This window comes from Hyperoodon ampullatus (genome assembly GCF_949752795.1).
Source record: "Hyperoodon ampullatus genome assembly, chromosome: 2".
Taxonomy (NCBI): Eukaryota; Metazoa; Chordata; class Mammalia; order Artiodactyla; family Ziphiidae; genus Hyperoodon; species Hyperoodon ampullatus.
The window spans coordinates 61,374,739-61,393,447 of NC_136915.1; the positions used below are offsets into that span (position 1 = coordinate 61,374,739).

Sequence of the window (18,709 nt, forward strand, 5' to 3'; positions counted from 1 at the left end):
ATTAATTATTTAACATTTTCCATTTCTGTTATCAAAATATATTTATTCATCATTTGGCTGATAGAATTCCAACATATTAAAGACTTTCAAGGAAATTTTCATTCCAAGTCATATCTAAAATGTTTGTATTCGAAAGTGAACATGCAGAAAGTAACAATAAATTCATTGGTGTGCCTTGTTTGTATTATTCACTCTGTTGACTAGCTATGGTGGTAACCCATGTAATGACAATATATTGATCATACACAATTTCAGGGATATCATACAGTATGTTGAAGCAGGCAGTTGGTGATTTGGCCCTCCACAGGCTGAAGCCAAAGCTAAATACATAATTTTGATTGAATACCAAGGCTGATGCCAACTTCACTTATCTCAAAATGCTATTTTTAAAGATTCCCTCTTTGAATATCTATTACACAATATATGAAGGGTGAAAGAACAAAAGGACACGCTTTCAAGAGCTGTAAATTCCTTTCGAGGTAAGGTGGAAATGGCCTCTTGCCCTCATAGAGCCTACAATTTTATGGGGATAACAGTAAAAAAAATAACCACAAAACTAAACAAAAAATTACAAACTGTGATATGATCCATGAAAGTGCTTTGAGACTAAACTGGGGAAAGAAATTTAAATGAGGAGTCTAGAAAAGCCTCTTTGAGGAACTGACATTTAAGCTGAGAGTTAAAGAATATGTGGAATTTTAGTTAATTGAAGTATGGGAGAAAGAATATTCCAGACAGAAGAAAAGAGTTTGGTTAATCCTCAGAGTAGGCTGATAGAAGTTGTAAACTCAAGATTTTCACTTTTAAAAGATTACTCAGGCTGCTCAATGGAGAAAGAAGTAGAGAGAAGAATGAAACAAATAAGTTATAGTATTTTTAAAAATTCTTCATAAAAATGAAATTTATCCATCTTCACCCATGCTATTAGACTTTTCTTATTTTTGCAGATTGAAGAATTTACCATTCTCATTTACCAAACTTAAGGAGCTTGCAGCTTTGTGGCTTTCTGACAATCAGGTAAAATTTTTTATTACCTGATTTATTTTGTTTATTCAAATGAACTACAGTTGAAACTTTGAATTACTAACTTATTCCCAATAGGTACCTTTGACAATCACTGCAAAATATAGATTCTTTATACCCTGGAGGAGAGATTTTTGTAAAGATAATAATACAAATAAGTATTTCATTGCTGTGGACAAACAGTACTATAGTTCTCACCCCTTTTAAATGCTTCAATCTAGCTTCTACTTCATTCTCAGAGATCTAATACATAAAATGATCATTTTTCTAGGTGGTACATACATGTCCTCAGAGGATGTACTTTAATTATACCTCTGAAGGTAAAGAATAAGAAATCATTACCACAATTCCCACAAGAGGGAATTATTATCCTCCATGTTCCTTTTGTGTGTGTGTGTGTGCTTTTAATTATAATCAACTTAATTCTAAAACTTTATTCAAAAAATTTGTGATGTCTTTTGTTACTATTACCAGTATCTTCTGTGAAATTGCTTTGATATTAATTCTTATACTTATGAAAATAGATTATAATTGAATTAGTAATTGAGTGTTAATGAATAATTTTATTAACTGGAAAATAAAAAGAAATAGTTGAAGACATCTGATTTGCCACCAGAAAAACTGGTGATAGACGATTTTGACATAGTTTATTTTTCTTCTTTTTACTTTTTTCTTGTAATCCTAAAATTTTAAAACATCCTACCCCAAAATATGAATTAACAAGTGAAAACAAATTATCTTGGATTTAGTTTGTTATGATTATTTTCTGAGCATAAAAACAGCATTACTGGTAAATGAATTGTTCAAACATAGGTATTGGGCTACTTTTGTAAAAAATTAAAATAAACCTCTACAAAATGTGAAATATAAGTGTGAGAATAATGTTTGTATTCCTACAGTCATTACAACACTTTCTTCCATCTACTAAAAAAAATTAGATTGTCATTCAAATTCAAGTCTTACCAATGGACTGTAGATTTTTCAAAGCATCAATATATTATTATAAATAAATCATTTCTGGAATCAACGTGAACTATGCTAATGGAACAGTCTTTTCTACAGTCTTACATTGTAAAAAAACATCCCCTAATGTCATGATTTATTATTCTTGTGGGACAATGAACAGAACAGTGGCTGCACCATTTAGCTTTTATTTAGAACAGTGATTTAATGTGTTTCTGACTTAGTTTCATGAGACCAGTTGGTATCCCAAATTCCCTTTGTGCTTCACTCTTATTAATAAATGTCATGAAATAAGTGTATTTTAAAACATTAAATAATATGATTATTTTCAATATATTTATATAAAAATAGTATACATTATCAAAGTTCTAAAAAATACCTTCATAAATAGTATTTCTGAAATAAAATTAATAATAGAGAATTAAATGTTACCATACATAGGTAAATATATTGTGATATATCAAATACAAGGATTGTTGCTTATGTGTATGTGGACCCTGTCTTTGGTTACAAAAATCTCTTTAAAATAAATGCTTATGTTTTAACCTAATTAAATTCATAGATGATCTTGTATAGTATAAATTCGATAGCAAATTCCGTTTATTTTTTAGGGCAACAGTTCATGAAAATATAGGACTATACTAAAACTTTACTTAGTTGAAACAGTTTGACACATTTTGGTCTCTTCAAGATCAAAACTGACATTACTCAATGAAGATGAATAGGTCTTATAAAAGCACGTTCTAAAGAAAAAGAAAATCTCATTATGAAAACCTTAGAATTTCAAAATATTCCTCTACAATAGTCTTATTTTATGTTATACTTTCTTATTTCATTACCTTTTTCCTTACTTTAACTGTTCATTCAGCACAGTGAGGCCAGACTATTGACCTTTATGCTATAGAAAAGAAATATTCTTTATACTTCCAATCTTATTAATCTAATTTATGTCCTTTGCTTCCAGTCCAAAGCCCTTATCCCTTTACAAACTGAAGCCCATCCAGAAACAAAGCAAAGAGTATTGACTAACTACATGTTTCCACAGCAACCTCGTGGTGATGAAGGTAAACAGTCAGTAGAAATTTCTCCTATACTTGTATGATTATCAATAAAAGGGATTAATTTTATTCTAATCTCTGGCCAATACTGGCACATGGGCAAGACACATAATTACATGACACACATAAATCATTTGGGGGTTAACTCTAAGCAGATATCTTCTCTTCCGTACTGTAATATTCTAAGTAAGATTTCAAAAACATAACTCTTCCTCTTTATATCTGTCATGAAAATAATGTTGACTTTTAGTAGCGACATCTTCTCTTGGTGGATTGCAAAACCCAGGACTAGTTAACAGAAGGTGATACCTAGCCAGTTGAAATGAGCTAAGAACAGTCAGATCTTAAGGAAGATAAGTTTGTTTATTTCCTGCATTCACTAATTTTATGAACACAATTTAAACATTTAGTCCTGATCTCAGGCCCCGAATTATTTCATGTTAAGAGTCAACCGTAAAGAGATGACTTGCAAACGACTAATTTTTCAAGTTGAGTTTTCCTAAACAATGTCAGCAATTATGATAGGAATAATTTTTGAAAGACTTAAACCTTTTTCAATAATAAAATTTTCTCTCCTATGATCACATTACTCATAAAATTTTTAAAGGAGCTTTATCCTTTACCATTTGGAACTCAGCACAGGCCCCTTAGCCCAAGCCAGCACAGGCTGTCATGCACATTTACCACAGTTTAACAGTAATAGTAATTCTTGAAAGAGTAAACCCACTTTAATCCACCCATGGATTAAATCCACCCAACCCATTTAAAAGAGAACAACTTTTAAAAGAAACTATTTGCTTATGTAGTTCTTATTTTCAGGATAATTATAATAAATGTCTTTAGGTTTTTTTACTTAAAAAGGGAAATGAATTATTTTGAGATATTTTAGGATATTTTTATTCAAATTTTGACTTACAGAAGTAGAAAAAGGAAAGATTGTTTCATATGTATTTTTCAGGCTTCAGTAAAATTGATCTTTTGAATTTATGAAAGAAAAGCCACTGTGTTTACATAGGGTATAACAAGAGTTTTAAATAAGGATTATGCTTTATTCATGCAACTTTACTTACATTTTCATTTTAATATCCCTAGATTAACAAAATATTTCATTTTGAAAGGATATAGGGGAAAATGAAAAGTGTCTCATATTTTCTGGCCATTTCTGAGATCTAGCCTGACAGATTAAATCCCTAAATTGTTCCATGGAATGAGGTAGAGCTAGTTAGGTAAGACGTGATGTTTTAGGAATTAGCTTAGTTTGTTTCACTTTGTTTTCCTTTGAGGAAAGCAGAGTTGGTAACAGAAAAGTTTTCTTGAAATTTAAGCAAGTCACCCTTTGGTTTTTCAAGCAGAAGTGTAATGAGTAAATTTGCAGAATTCCTGGCAACACACAAAGTTTTATATAATAAAGGTTATCCTTTGGGAAGTGCTTTTATTGCATTTTCATGTGATCGTCACAGGATTGTTGCAAAGAAGATACTACCATTAACCAACATGTAAGTTAAAGATTGATAAGCCATTTCTTTTCCCTGTTAATTTGAGACACATTTAGATTAATTGAGACCTGAATGTTAAAGACTATTTTCCAAATGCTTTTTTACCATAAAACCAAGCACCACTACATTGCCCCCTACCAGACACACAAAAGAACAACGACAGGGCTTCCCTGGTTGCGCAGTGGTTAAGAGTCCGCCTGCTGATGCAGGGGACACGAATTCCTGCCCCGGTCCCGGAAGATCCCACATGCCGCGGAGCGGCTGGGCCCGTGAGCCATGGCCACTGAGCCTGCGCGTCCGGAGCCTGTGCTCCGCAACAGGAGAGGTCACAACAGTGAGATGCCCGTGTACCGCAAAAAACAAACAAACAAACAAACAAACGAACAAAAATGAACAACGACAAGAAAGGTTGCAATCTTGGACAGTTTATTGCAAAACCAAAGTTATGTAATACCTTTTATAACATCCTAATAGCATTTAGTGGTTACAGTTATGGACTGTATAATCACACAGTCATAGCATAGAATCCTGCATTGTCCGTGGAGAAGCTGCATGGCTTTGAACAAGTTTCTTAAAACTCAGCTATAGTTTTCTCATTATTAAATTGAGGATTATATTACTTCTACCATTGTGCTGTTTTGAAGATTAAAAGAGATAATGGTTTAAAATACCTAATTCAGGTCTATTATCATAATTATGCTATGGAGAGCCCATTCTCTACACTGGAAAACTTCTCAACCACAATATATAATTAATGTATACTTAAGAAAGCTGACTGTGAGTTAAGATGTTAAAAGACTATGTAACAAACATGAGGGGAATATTTTCCCTCTTTTTCTTTCTTTCCTTCTTTCTTTCTTTCCCTCTTTACTTCTTTCTTTCTTTCTGTTTCTTTATTTTTCCTTTTCTTTTTTTATTTCTGTATTTGTTTTTAGTACCTATCACCATTTTTTGCATAACATACTAAGCTCTGTTAAATAACAATTTATGTTTTTTTAAAAAAAGCAATAACACTTTGGAATCTAACTGTAGATTTCCAGTCAGACAGTGACAGCTTTAACCCTACACTGTGGGAAGAACAGAGACAACAACGCATGACTGTTGCCTTTGAATTTGAAGAAAAAAAGGAAGATGATGAAAATGCTGGGAAAGTTAAGGTGAACCTTTTAATTTTTGTTTCCTCTTCCTTCTCATTATTTTTATTTGTTCATTGTTATTATTCAAATAGCCTTTGGGACTAATTGACTGACCTCTGCTAGAAAGTCAGATACATCTTAAAGTCTCATGGTGATACCTTTCATTATAGCAGGATGATGATTTTGGAAGCACTTTTGTGCTTCGGAATGAGACTAACATCCTGACTGAGAAAATTTCATATGCCACCCCATCTTACAGAATAGAAACATGAAAGAGATTCAAGCTGAGAGAAAGCCAAAAAAAAAAAAAAAAAAAAACTAAAAATTAAACAAAAATGTCTGGGTGATGGGCTTCACCTTATTACCTCTTTGAAACACTGAAATGTGTGTTTTTTTTTTTAATCACTGATCAAGGCAAGGCATCATGCAGACTGTGTGAAGCCAAAATACACATTTATGAAAGAACCATTGGATTAATATATTACATTGGCATTAAAATCTTAGAAAGGTTCTATGTCTCTGGAATATTTGAGAAGACTTTATGAGTTTTCTTAAGTGTGAGGACAAGTTTTAATGGAGGTAAGAGCCTAATAGTAGGTGATGTCCCTTAGGGAAAATTACTTAAAAATTTTCACCTTAAAGCATATTTTAAAAAATGCTTTATTGGCACTAATCTAAGTCAAGTAACAAGGTCGGAATTTTAAAATCTGTATTTTTACATTATATAAACTTGAAAATAACAGAATTTATATGGATTATATCATCAGATCTTCATGTTATCATCATGGCAACATCTTGAATCTCTCATCAATTTTTTATGGTATTATTTTTGCACTTTTTCCATCATGGATACTAACAGCTCTCACCCTTAGTGACTAATTACCTAAGTAATTGTATATGCATCCTATTAATAGATCTGGATTGTGTGATGTGTTCTTTTCTATCCCCTCATTCCCACATTTTCTAAACTTTTTTCTCAAACCAGCATACTCTAGAACCTTACTGGAATTAGTCAGTAAGGTAATTGACAAAGCCTACCTATATCATTGTGGAGAAATCAAAATGGATTCCCAAATCAAAATGACAATTTTATTTAAGATTTGGGCTTAAAAAATGTTTCTGAATGGTTGATTAGTGCTATCTAATAACCAAAGAGACATTTTTTAACTAAAAATAAACAAAAAAAGATCTTTAGAACATTTCAGTTCTTCTTGTAAGGATTTTATATGTTAAATCCAGAACAAATGGATGATGCATTCTATACTGGACCTCTGATTCATTCTTTTACTTCATTGAATGTCAAAAACTACATACTTCTTCCTAAAAAGTAACCTATATTCAAAGGCTCCAAGAAGAAAAGAGTGCATTTAATACTGGTATATGTGTCATTGAAAGCATAAAATATAGCAAATGCAAACAGACATTTAGAAGCCCTGTTTGTGTGTTATGTGATCAAGTTTGATTATAATTAGAGTAGGTTCATTATACTTTAGAGTACATTTTCTCTATGTTTATTTATATTTGATTTATTTTATATATTGGTGAAATAATATGTTTCCAAAATCTCAAACTACTTGGTTTTGACCAATTTGAGTATTTCCAATGCCATTGACTATTGGACAAATTAGAACACAAACAAATTTCTAAATAAATCATCATGGAAGTATGATGATGAATGGAATATGCTGAAATCTTGAACTAAATTAATTATACTTTTCTGGCTCATTACATGTACATTAAATTTAGCACCATTTTACCTTTTATTTACATAAAATTTTAAAGGGAACCACTGACCTATGGCATCAACTTCCAAATAGACTAGAGTATAATGCCCTACTTATAATGTGTTTAGTGTATGAAAGTATGAAAATTTAGTTCAGTTTAGTTTAGTATGAAAGCTGCATTGTGTGAAGAAATTGTGACCCTTTAGCTTCATATAATATTGGTACTGTTTTATTACATAGAATTAAAACTAATTTTCTGATGATTGTTTTAAATGCATTACCCAGAATGAAAAAAAAAATCAAGAATAGAAAAATGATAAAGTGAAAGTTTTGCTACAGTGCTCCTCTTTCTCCCAGAAAATGGAGATTCCTTCTCCCACAGGATCACCCCTGCCAAGCCCCCTGGGAAAGGGGCCAGCGTGGGATTACTCTCCAACCTGCCAGACTGTCTGGCGATTGCTGCACACCATGGGCCAGGTGTGATCAGCAGATCCAAGATATGCCCGTCCCCCAGAATGACCCACAGCTGGCATGGGGTTGTATAAGTGGCCTCCAGCAGGAAAGGAGCATGTGTACTCCATTGCCAGTTGCAGCACAATCCACCACTCTTCCCTCTCTAAGTGGCAGACAGGTAGGCCTAGGTGTTTGGGGTAGGAGAATCCCTTATGTAGAGGCAACCTTGGAACAGTGGTTTATGGGGTATGTTCTGCATGATTTGGGTTAAGAAATGTTGATCATATAGAAACCTTTCAATTGCCAGTGTTTGATCCCAGTTTAATTTTTTATTCATTGACATTGGCAATGGGGTGGGGAGAACTGAGTCAGAGGGGGAGGGAACATCGATATGATGTGCCTACTGGTGGGATATCTGGCATGGTTCTTAAGTTGGGTGCTTCATTTTTATTTATGTTTTTATTTTTCAGGATTTTTATTTAAAGTGTGGGAATACCAATAGTCGGGCAGAATGTTGATGACACTACTGATGCAATCTAAATTGTCCCCAGACATACACACATTTTTTTGTAATATCAATTCTGGGGGAGATTAAATAATTAAAACTTGATTCTAAAACAGCATGAGATTTGAATTGAAATTTGCTGAGAGTGGACTTTGAGCACAAAGATGGACATCTGTTGAAAAGCATCAATTTCCCTTTAATTTGAAGGCTCAGATGATGAGAATTCCTGTAAGAGAAGATTGGCCTGGGAATTCTGGCAGATAGGGCTTCATTATCTCAGTGGGTGGGGTGTTGAAGAGTTTAATGAAAAAAAATCTTAATGGGTTGTGGAAGAACACTACATTTTTTGTAAACCTTATCCACATGTAATGGACTAAATTCTTATTCTGTGTCTTATATTCTTTCTACAATATATGGCAAGCTGAGAATCCTAACTAAAACTGCTATAGGTTTCCTTTCTATGTAAAATGTTCCAATTAATTCCTAGAATAAGATATTTCACAATTAATAACCAAAGCATTAACTATTATTTCTCTTACTGGAATTTACAATCAAATCAAATTATAATTTAATCATTATATAAGAAAAGCATAGTTCTTTGTGAATTCAAGGTATCACTTCTAAATGCCCTAGCTATTAACATTATTTCTTTCTACATTGCTAAATCTTTGGGAGTCTCCAACATCTTGCAGCTACTATTTGCATTTACTGCACTTTCTTAAGATCTGAGATATATAGAATGTTGTGAAACACTTCTATTTTCCAAAATAAAATAACATTTCAGTAAAAATATTGATTTTAATAAAATGTACCTGTACAATGAGCAAATACTTTATGGTGAGTGATAAACACAACATTTTGGTAAGAACATAATTGACAAATTTTTCCCACCTATTACATATATCCCATATTAGAATAAGGGAATATTTATAGCCTATATATTTAGCAATATAAAGAAACTAACTGGGCATTACTGAACTATTAATATAATTGTGTTTATGATCATGGTTATTCATTTCTGAAGCACTTCACACGTGCATTGAAAAATAGAGAGGCAAAACAATCTGTAAAAGTGTATAAAAATATGCTTTTAGAGAGCTTACAAACATAAGAGAATTATAAAATACTATACTTTCATGTTTTTAATTATAAAATATTATGTTAACTTTATGTTTTAAAAATTGAAATTATCTTATTTAACTCAATAAAATTCACACTTTAGATTTACACTACTTCTTCCACAAGATTGTACAAATATATGCTGCACCTATACCAGAGAATAGCTCTGAGCCAAGTAACACTTGTGAAGCATAAGCTTTGGAGTTAGACCTGAGGTTGAATATGGGCATTGATTCCTGTAGCTGTATGACCTTCAAGTAACTTACACCATCTAAGTCCCTGTTTTCCTTCTGTAAAATGGTAACAGATGCTACAAATGGGTTGTGAAATTAAAATGAGATTTAATTATAATTATAGATTTTAATTAATATTATTAATTATAACTATTATTCATATATAATTAAATCCATATGGTAAATAATAAAATAAGTATTGTTTATTATATAAATAACTAATAATAATTAGTTTTATATATTCTTATAAAATACTTTGCATGGTGCCTATCACATGGCAGATAATGAGTAAATGATAGTTATTGCTGCATACAACCTGAAAAAAATCCAGTTACAGGTATTATAGTTAGACATATATATAATAAAACTAGATTGCCAAAAGACTCCAGATTCAAAAAATACATAAGAAGAATCTGATATTAGAAATAGTATCTAATCTCTGCATAAAAATCATACATTTTCAAGGGACTTCACATTTATTATCTCATTCGAGCTCTAGATTAACCCAAGATATTATCATTCCCATTTTACATGAGTAGAAACTGGACAGAAAGATTGTGGCTGATAGCTAGTTGGGGGTAAATCTGTGGTTTTAATTTGGGTCTTCTGACTCTAAGTCCAGTAAATTCTGCTAGTAGACTAGTAAATGGGAAGCAAGTAGCTTATTGTATAGGTGGAACAGATCCAAGTTTTATGAGACCTGAAGCTTCCACAATTTGGAGAGGAGCCTCTTTAAGGAAAAGAATATAAAATAACCATGTAAATACATAAGTAGGGCTCCTCACAAGGCTTTGGAAAGAGCCCATGCAGGTGACAGTCCCTAAAGCTTAAGCTTCTTTAGCTTAATGGCAAATCCACTTTTATTTCTACATTTAAATATTTTTACAGAGATAAAGTACCCAAATATATTCTGGTGATGTGACCAAAATATAACATTAACTTGCTTATAAAATAACCAGAAAATATCGGTACCATGGCCATTAGCAAATAGCCCTCTGCGTCAGAAGAGACACAGCATCTACAAAAATTAGATTACATTACTCGATGTATTTAATTCAGTTAAGAAAGAACACGTCCCAGGGGGCTTCCCTGGTGGTGCAGTGGTTAAGAATCCACCTGCCAATGCAGGGGACATGGGTTCGAACCCTGGTCCGGGAACATCCCACATGCCGCGGAGCAACTAAGCCCGTGCACCACAACTACTGGGTCTGTGCTCTAGAGCCCACGAGCCACAACTATGGAAGCCCATGCACCTAGAGCCTGTGCTGTGCCATGTGAGAAGCCACCGCAATGAGAACCCTGTGCACCGCAATGAAGAGTAGCCCCCGCTCACCACAACTAGAGAAAGCCTATGTGCAGCAACCAAAACCCAACACAGCGAAAAATAAATAAATAAATTTATATATATAAAAAAAGAACACGTCCCATTTTTTGCCTTTGATTCAATTTAGAAGTGTAGTTTTAATATTGAGGATTGTTAAGGTGTGTAGAATTTTAATTTAAGGACCTATTTGAAAGTTATTTTTCATTCATATTAAAAATTTAAAGATGTTCTTAATTGGCATAATAGTCACACCATTCTACAATTTACATTTTTTAAATGTAGTTTTTTGACTTTTAAGTCCTTTGATATCAAGGACTTTTAAAAAAGTTCAACAATATAATTTTTAAACGTAGATCAAATTTGTGATTAATATTTCTAATACCAATTTAAACAGCAGATCCAAGAATGCATTCATCCCAATGGATTTTGTCTAGCATGGTTATCATCCTTTTTATGTTTATTTAAGAATGCATTATAAAGTACCCTGAGATATACTTATATTACACTCTAACAACTTATACTTTTTTTTTTTTTTGGTAAAGCCTAACTTTTTTTCTTGGGTTATATTTTTGTAGCTTTGTTTCTATATATTATTAACTTCATCATATTTGTTTCAGCATATTAAAGATTAAATTACATTTCAATGAGATTTACACTAATAAATTTATCTGGTTTTTCACCAGCTTCCCAAAAAATTATTGGAAAAATAATTTTGTAATTTTAGTTCTGAAAGGAATGTTAAAAATCATCTACTGAAGTCCAATCCCAGTATTTGACATGGACAGTGAGCCACAGGAAGATGAAATACTAGAATAACAAAGTTGGTGGATTTGCTAAAACTGCAGATGAGCAAAAGTGTTTTAATTCATATTTATAATCTTCAGATCTATATCACTATCATAGTTTCTTACATCCCATGTGTTACATAGGTGTGGAGGGGGTGTGTATGTGTGTGCCCCACCCTCTTTCTCTTTTTATCTCTCATCCCCCTCTTTCTTCTTCCCCTTTCAGCTTCTCTTCCACCTCTGCCCTCCCCCAATGCACCCTCACACACACTTTCCCCAACACATACTCACCACAATCACATAAATCATTGCATTTTGTAAAGTTGGTTCTACTCAGATTCAAAAAAACATGACTATTGGAATAAATCAAGCCAAGTAAATATGCCCCCTTATTTTTCCTCCCACTCCATTTTAATCAGCCTGGATAATTTGTATCTATTCCATTTTAAGTATATTTTAAGTACTCTGAAGGTGGGATATTCTGTATGGAATGTCTCATATTTTCTCTCTCTGAATTAAATGTGAAGAATAGTAATTAATATATATATATTCCCTAAAGTCTTATACACCAAAAATGAATTCAAGAATAGAAATAGGGCTTCCCTGGTGGCGCAGTGGTTGAGAGTCCACCTGCCGATGCAGGAGACACGGGTTTGTGCCCCGGTCTGGGAAAACCCCACATGCCGCGGAGCGGCTGGCCCCGTGAGCCATGCCCGCTGAGCCTTGCGTGTCCGGAGCCTGTGCTCCGCAACGGGAGAGGCCACAACGGTGAGAGGCCCGCGCACTGCAAAAAAAAAAAAAAAAAAAAAAAAAGAATAGAAATAAGTCTCTGGTTAAGTATAAGACAAAATTTACATATTTACCTAGAATATCCTAGACAATGTTCTCAATTTTTTATTTCTCTTTATTGTAAGATGTAACCTATAAAGCATGTTACTTTATTATGGTAAAAACTAAATATAAAAGCCTCCTTGAAGGATTTTTTTTTAGTTATTAACAAGAATTAGCTACCCTACCTTTTGATGTAACATGCTAATTAACACAGAGCTGGTGCATATTTGATGGCAGATACTGTCAACTCCCCATTTTTTTTTTTTTTTTTTTTTTTTTTTTTTTTTTTTTTTTTTTTTTTTTTTTTTTTTTGGTGGTATGCGGGCCTCTCACTGTTGTGGCCTCTCCCGTTGCGGAGCACAGGCTCCGGACGCTCAGGCTCAGCGGCCATGGCTCACGGGCCCAGCCGCTCCGCGGCACGTGGGATCTTCCCGGACGGGAGCACGAACCCGTGTCCCCTGCATCGGCAGGCGGACTCTCAACCACTGCGCCACCAGGGAAGCCCAACTCCCCATTTTTTAATACATGATAACTCACTTGTAAATCTTTTGGGGTCTTCTCCCATCACCTGCATTGATACTCCAAAGATATTTTTTAATGTCAAAATGATTATTTTTAAATAATTAAAATAGGTAAGGGAACAACCTCTAAAGTATAAAAGCAGCTGATAGTAACTTAATTAAATTTTTCAGAGATTACCAATCACTTAAGTGTTTGACCTACTGCTATTTCAACCATCTATAGAGTAGACCTAAACATAAGATATAATCCAAAAATTGTTTTTAATCTAGAAAGGTGGCCAGGCGTGGGGAGAAGTCCCAGGAGGCAGAATGTGAAAAGAACACTGTGTGTTCTACTCTACAACACAGTTTTTCAGCCAGCTCAACACTCACTATATTGCATTTGGTTATACTACTGCACATAAAATGGAGTAGTTTTGTGAACATGCTTGCTGAAGGTATTTTTATGTTAAATTTCTTTTTATAAACTTCTAGGTTGAAATAAACCTAAAACGATATCCAACTCCTTACCCAGAGGATTTAAAGAATATGGTAAAATCTGTTCAAAATCTGGTGGGTAAGCCAAGCCATGGAGTGCGTGTTGAGAATTCAAATCCAACTGCTAACACGGAGCAAACTGTGAAAGAAAAATACGAACACAAGTGGCCTGTAGCCCCAAAGGAGATTACAGTGGAGGTATTTCAAGGTTATTGGTAATTGCCAGTGTGGTTTGGATTTTTTGGAATTACTAAATTATATGTTTTTTTAACTGAACAGATCTTCCTTGATAAGTGCATTTTTTCCGAATATATAAATGAGTCTCTCTACTCTTCCAAACTATGAGGGTTGCATTTAATAAATGCACCTTCATGGCCTAAAATCATTAATACAGCTCCAAAAGTTCCAATACACACAGAAGGAATAATTTGCTCACACAGCTAGGCCTGGCCAGTAAGTGCATTAAATCATTTTCATGATATTCCTTTGACTATCCCAAACTTTTATTGTATGAGTCATTAGAAAAACCTAAATGAAGTTTTTATTATTATTATTATTATTATGCAAATCTCAGTAAAATTCTTGATCAGATTTAGAGCCAATTTTTTTAAATGTTTTTGTGTTTGGGTTACACCCTTTATAGGAAACACTACTATATAAAAAGGGGCAATAACTTTGAAATTTAGCTTTACGGAATCTAATATGAAGCTTAGTTCCTATATTTTAGAATGAATTAGATATTCATCCTTATCAATTTGTATGGTCTGAAAAGAATACAACTACATTTATGCCACCTCTGTACTATTTCATCTACCTTTCAACTAATTTGGTTATCATCTTTTAATCTTCATTAGAAACATAATTGATATGAGTACATCTAGAAGTTCCTATACCTGCTGCTCAAAAATCTAGGCTGACAAAACTCTTTTACAAATCTGCATTCAAAGCATCAGTTTTTTGCATTAAACACCAACTGTATATTTAGCACTGTGCTAAACACTGTGAGAGAGAGAAAAGAAATATGAAATGTGTGAATAGTCCCCAAATAATTGAGAACCTAGCCAGGTAAACTTAACACAGATGAAGCCATTAGAGAACCTATTATATAAAACATGATAACATCGTTGGTTGTGTGATGGAGAATATAATACTCTAAGAAAATGGAGTGATAAGCAGTCACTGCCAATCACTTTAAAAGTTATGTGAAATGCTTAAGATTGAACTGCATATTAAAGATTAGATGATTCTTTTAAAGTCAAAAAGAGAAGAAGGCATTCTAGGCAAAGAGAAAAGAAAGCTTAAGCAAAAATAAGCATGGTGTGTATATCTGCCAGTGGAAGTACAAGCCTGACCCAAAAGAGAGGAATATAGCTGGATATCTAGGGAAGAAAATTTAAGAAAGTATTTCTTTTCATTGCTTTTTTCATTTTGCTTATAAAACTCATATTATTATACTTTTTCATCTCTAAGACATTACAGATATACTATAGCAAAGCAACATACTTTTCTTTTATCTCTAAGATACTGCAATAATATAAAAAGGAGGAAAACTAACATTTAGTGGGTACACCCTAAATACACATACACTTTATATTTAGATCTCATGTCATCACAGTTTAACATCAAAATAACTGTAAGGTCATGATAACCCATAAACTGAATAACTACTGCAAAATACGTAGATCCTAAAATTGCTTAATACAGAGATGGGAGAGATGAGACAAAGATGGCTTTGGTCATGAATTTAATAATATCCCAATAGTAGAAAAAAATCTTAAAATTGTCCCACAAGCACTTCAAACTTAACAAATCCAAATTAATTTTAATGTTTCATCCTCAAACTTGCTTCTGCTTCAGTATAATTGGTCTTGATGTCAGCTGGCACCATTATCTACCGGTTCACTCAAGCTAGAAATTTGGGAGGTATCTTGATTTCTTTCTCCTTTTTTCTCCCCACCCCCTGCCCCTTCCAGTCACTAACTCCTATACATTTTCATCTACGTGTATCTCCTCTATCTTTTCAGGTCCTCAACTCTGTCCTGGATTTCTGTAAAAACTGTCAATTTCTTGGCTTACCTTGTCCCAAGCCCCCTCATTGCCTTGCTAATGATCCTTTTAAAACACACATCTAATCTTGTCCTCCTTAAAAAAAAACACTATAGTGACTTTGTATTGCCTATCTAATCTTCTTAATTTGCTAAAGTAGCCAAGCTAAATATCACTGAAGCTCAACTTTCAGCTTTATATTTATTTCTATGATTCACCCCACTCTTTCTTAGTTTTCTTCATCTACTAGCCTCTTCCTCTTGAATAGAAATTTCACTGATAATATCAATATTTTTTCTAAAATTGAGATTTTAGATCTTCTGTCCCCAACTTTTAGCCATCTTAGGGCTAGGAGATGTCCTTTTCTGTATCATCCTCCCTTCTCATTACTGCATCCAAATTAAGGGGTCCTAATTCTATTCTACTTCCAGATATAATAAATACAAATAACCAAGTGTCTAGCTGATCAGTGTATACTATGCATTTTTATTATATGTTTTACCTGTGCCTGCCATTTTTGGGTCATCATTATTTAGATCATACTACCAAGAAGGTGGAAGAGGGTGTCACACACTGTATGACATATTTATCCATGTTGTTAAATATGGAAAACCAAGAAAAAACAAACAGAGGTAGGCAGAAGCAAAAGCAGAAAACAGAAAGAAGAAGCAAGGTAAATAGGTTACAAATGCACCAGAGAAAGAGGGAAAAGGAAAGATATATCATTTATTGATCACTTTCTATTTGCAACCCTATGCCAAGAGTTTTAACATAGAGAATATGGCCAAGAGAGCCATGAGAACAAGGAGGTCAGAGAGATATGAAGGTTCTCCTTTGCCCCCATTTTCCTTCATACATGCCTTGTGGAGATTACATTTGTTTTTCCCCCAGTATCTTAGTCCATTTGGATGGCTATAACAGAAAACCATAGACTGGGTGACTTAGAAACAGTTTTTAAGGAGCCAGATTTTATTTATATGTAAAAACCAAAGACTATGAGACTGAAAATCAAAATTTCAAAGGCTCAAAAGTATCAGGGGTTAATATACAGTGATAGCCAAGAAATACCTAACAGTTCCAATTATTATTGTTAGGTCTGAAGAACTTAGTAAATATTTATGCCCCACTTAGTGGTTATTTGAAAAAACAATACACATAAATTGAAAGAGAAAATAATAGTTTTAGTTCATTCTTAAATAACCCAAACTACTTACTCATGGAATGTGTGCACCTGTTGGACACCACCTACCTTCTCAAACCTTGGAATCATATTGGGTACTACAACTCTAATTTCTGTTTCACATTGATTTTCGAGTGGCACTTGTTTATTTTTTATCACAGCAACCACCAAAAACCCAGATTCACAAAGACTATTAATCAAAAGAAGTGTGCAATCTAATGTTGAAACTGAGAGCTACCTCAAGGTAGCAGTTCTTACAGAATCTGACTGATGTCAAGTTTTGCTTTTTTCCCCTCAAATACTTAAAATAACCCATGTGTCCCTGTGAATTAGCAACAGCACTGTGAGTGCCTCAAGAGCACAGTTTTCAGAACAGGGGAAAGGACTTAAGTCTAGAAGACATGAACTCAAAGTTTGACTCCACCTTGTTACCAATTGTATGACCTTGACAAGTCACTGAAAACTTTCTGAGCCTTGGTTTTTTATCTTTAAAAATACATATAATAGTAACAGTCTTTCAGAGTTTTGGTGGAGATGAAATCAGATGAAAACAAATATTTATAACAGTTCTGAGCACAGTTCATGGTACAGAGGAAAGCTGCAGTAAATGACCATTCCTTTCCCATCCACAAGAGAGGGAGACCCTGCCACATTCTCCTTTAATACTTCTGTGAGTCACTAGCTTGCATTAACCACTTTCATAAAGGAAGGCACTTTTCCATTTCTTAGGAGACTCAGTCCAATTTCTCTCTGTAGAGGAATCACATCTTTCTCCAGGAAAAAGAGAATAGTCAATTGCCCTTGAAAGTTTCCTTAAATGCTTTTATTAATGCCTTTATTTATTTTGACTCGAAAGCTCAGGCATAAGCTTTTTTTCCCCCTTTGACTTCTACCTTAGGCTTTAGGCTCCCTTTCACTACAGCAGTATCAGCCAAGATTTAGTTTGACCAGTGGAAGGGCAATGGGGTTAAAAAAAAAAAAAAAGATTTTACTTTTCTTTCCCCTCAATCTCTGTACCCTCACCAGAAAAAATTATGGCTCAATTTACTTATAATGGGAACTCCACTAAATTTGATTCCCTACTGGTAACTTCCACTGTCTTCACCCATAGTAGTCCCAAAAGTTTCACCCACTTCCAACATGAACTTGATTCTTCCAGCTATTTATAAAAGATTTTATAGAGGCAAAGCCAATTATTAATTTCCTTTGTTGGATAGTTAACTTTGTTATGTGAAGCCCATTTGAGAAGTGAGCTTTTCTTAGGATAGACAATATAGCATATACAGTATCCCATATAAGACCTCCAAGAAGAACAGATTCCAGTTCAAATCCCAGCTCTACCACCTATTAAGCTTGTGACTTGGAATTATTAGCTTACCTCTCTGAGCTTCCATTTCTTTACTTGTAAAACAAAGATGATAATAATAAACAACTTAAAATAATAAATAACAATAAAAATAAGATTATCGTTTAAATAATCAACAGGGATAAAATAAAGTGTTTAGCATAGTAACACAATAGTAGACAGGTAATAGATTCTTCTTAACTGATGACCACCATCATCATCATCATTATTTTGCTCATAAAGATAAGAGAGTCTAACTGGGTCAGTGTAAATCCATTACTCTTGTTTCAGTAGTAGTCCTCTACCTAGGTGGAGGGCCACAGAATTCTAGAGAAGAGATCCAAGTTCATGATTAGCTGATATCATTCTTCCCAGTCATGAGGGCTCTTTTTTTATTCAAAATAGAAATTCTTGAGCAGGGTCAGAGACTAGAATTTAAGTCAAACTATAGCTGCCATGCAGAGCTCCAGTCACAATTGTGAGATACAAG

General features: G+C 33.6%; 1 protein-coding gene across 3 annotated transcripts in view; it reads left to right on the plus strand.

Annotated features, from left to right (window-relative positions):
- LRRC7 (leucine rich repeat containing 7) overlaps positions 1-18,709 on the plus strand; it is a gene marked incomplete at both ends in the record, with an annotated part of 384,656 nt that overhangs the window by 277,429 nt on the left and 88,518 nt on the right. For 2 of the 3 annotated variants that reach the window (XM_079697001.1, XM_079697002.1), the window contains 5 exons: positions 948-1,017; positions 2,951-3,050; positions 5,573-5,697; positions 7,783-8,031; positions 13,646-13,846. In XM_079697001.1, the coding sequence (XP_079553127.1) occupies positions 948-1,017; positions 2,951-3,050; positions 5,573-5,697; positions 7,783-8,031; positions 13,646-13,846 (745 nt within the window). The remainder of the gene's footprint in view (positions 1-947; positions 1,018-2,950; positions 3,051-5,572; positions 5,698-7,782; positions 8,032-13,645; positions 13,847-18,709) is intronic. The other variant, XM_079697003.1, reaches the window with a different exon arrangement.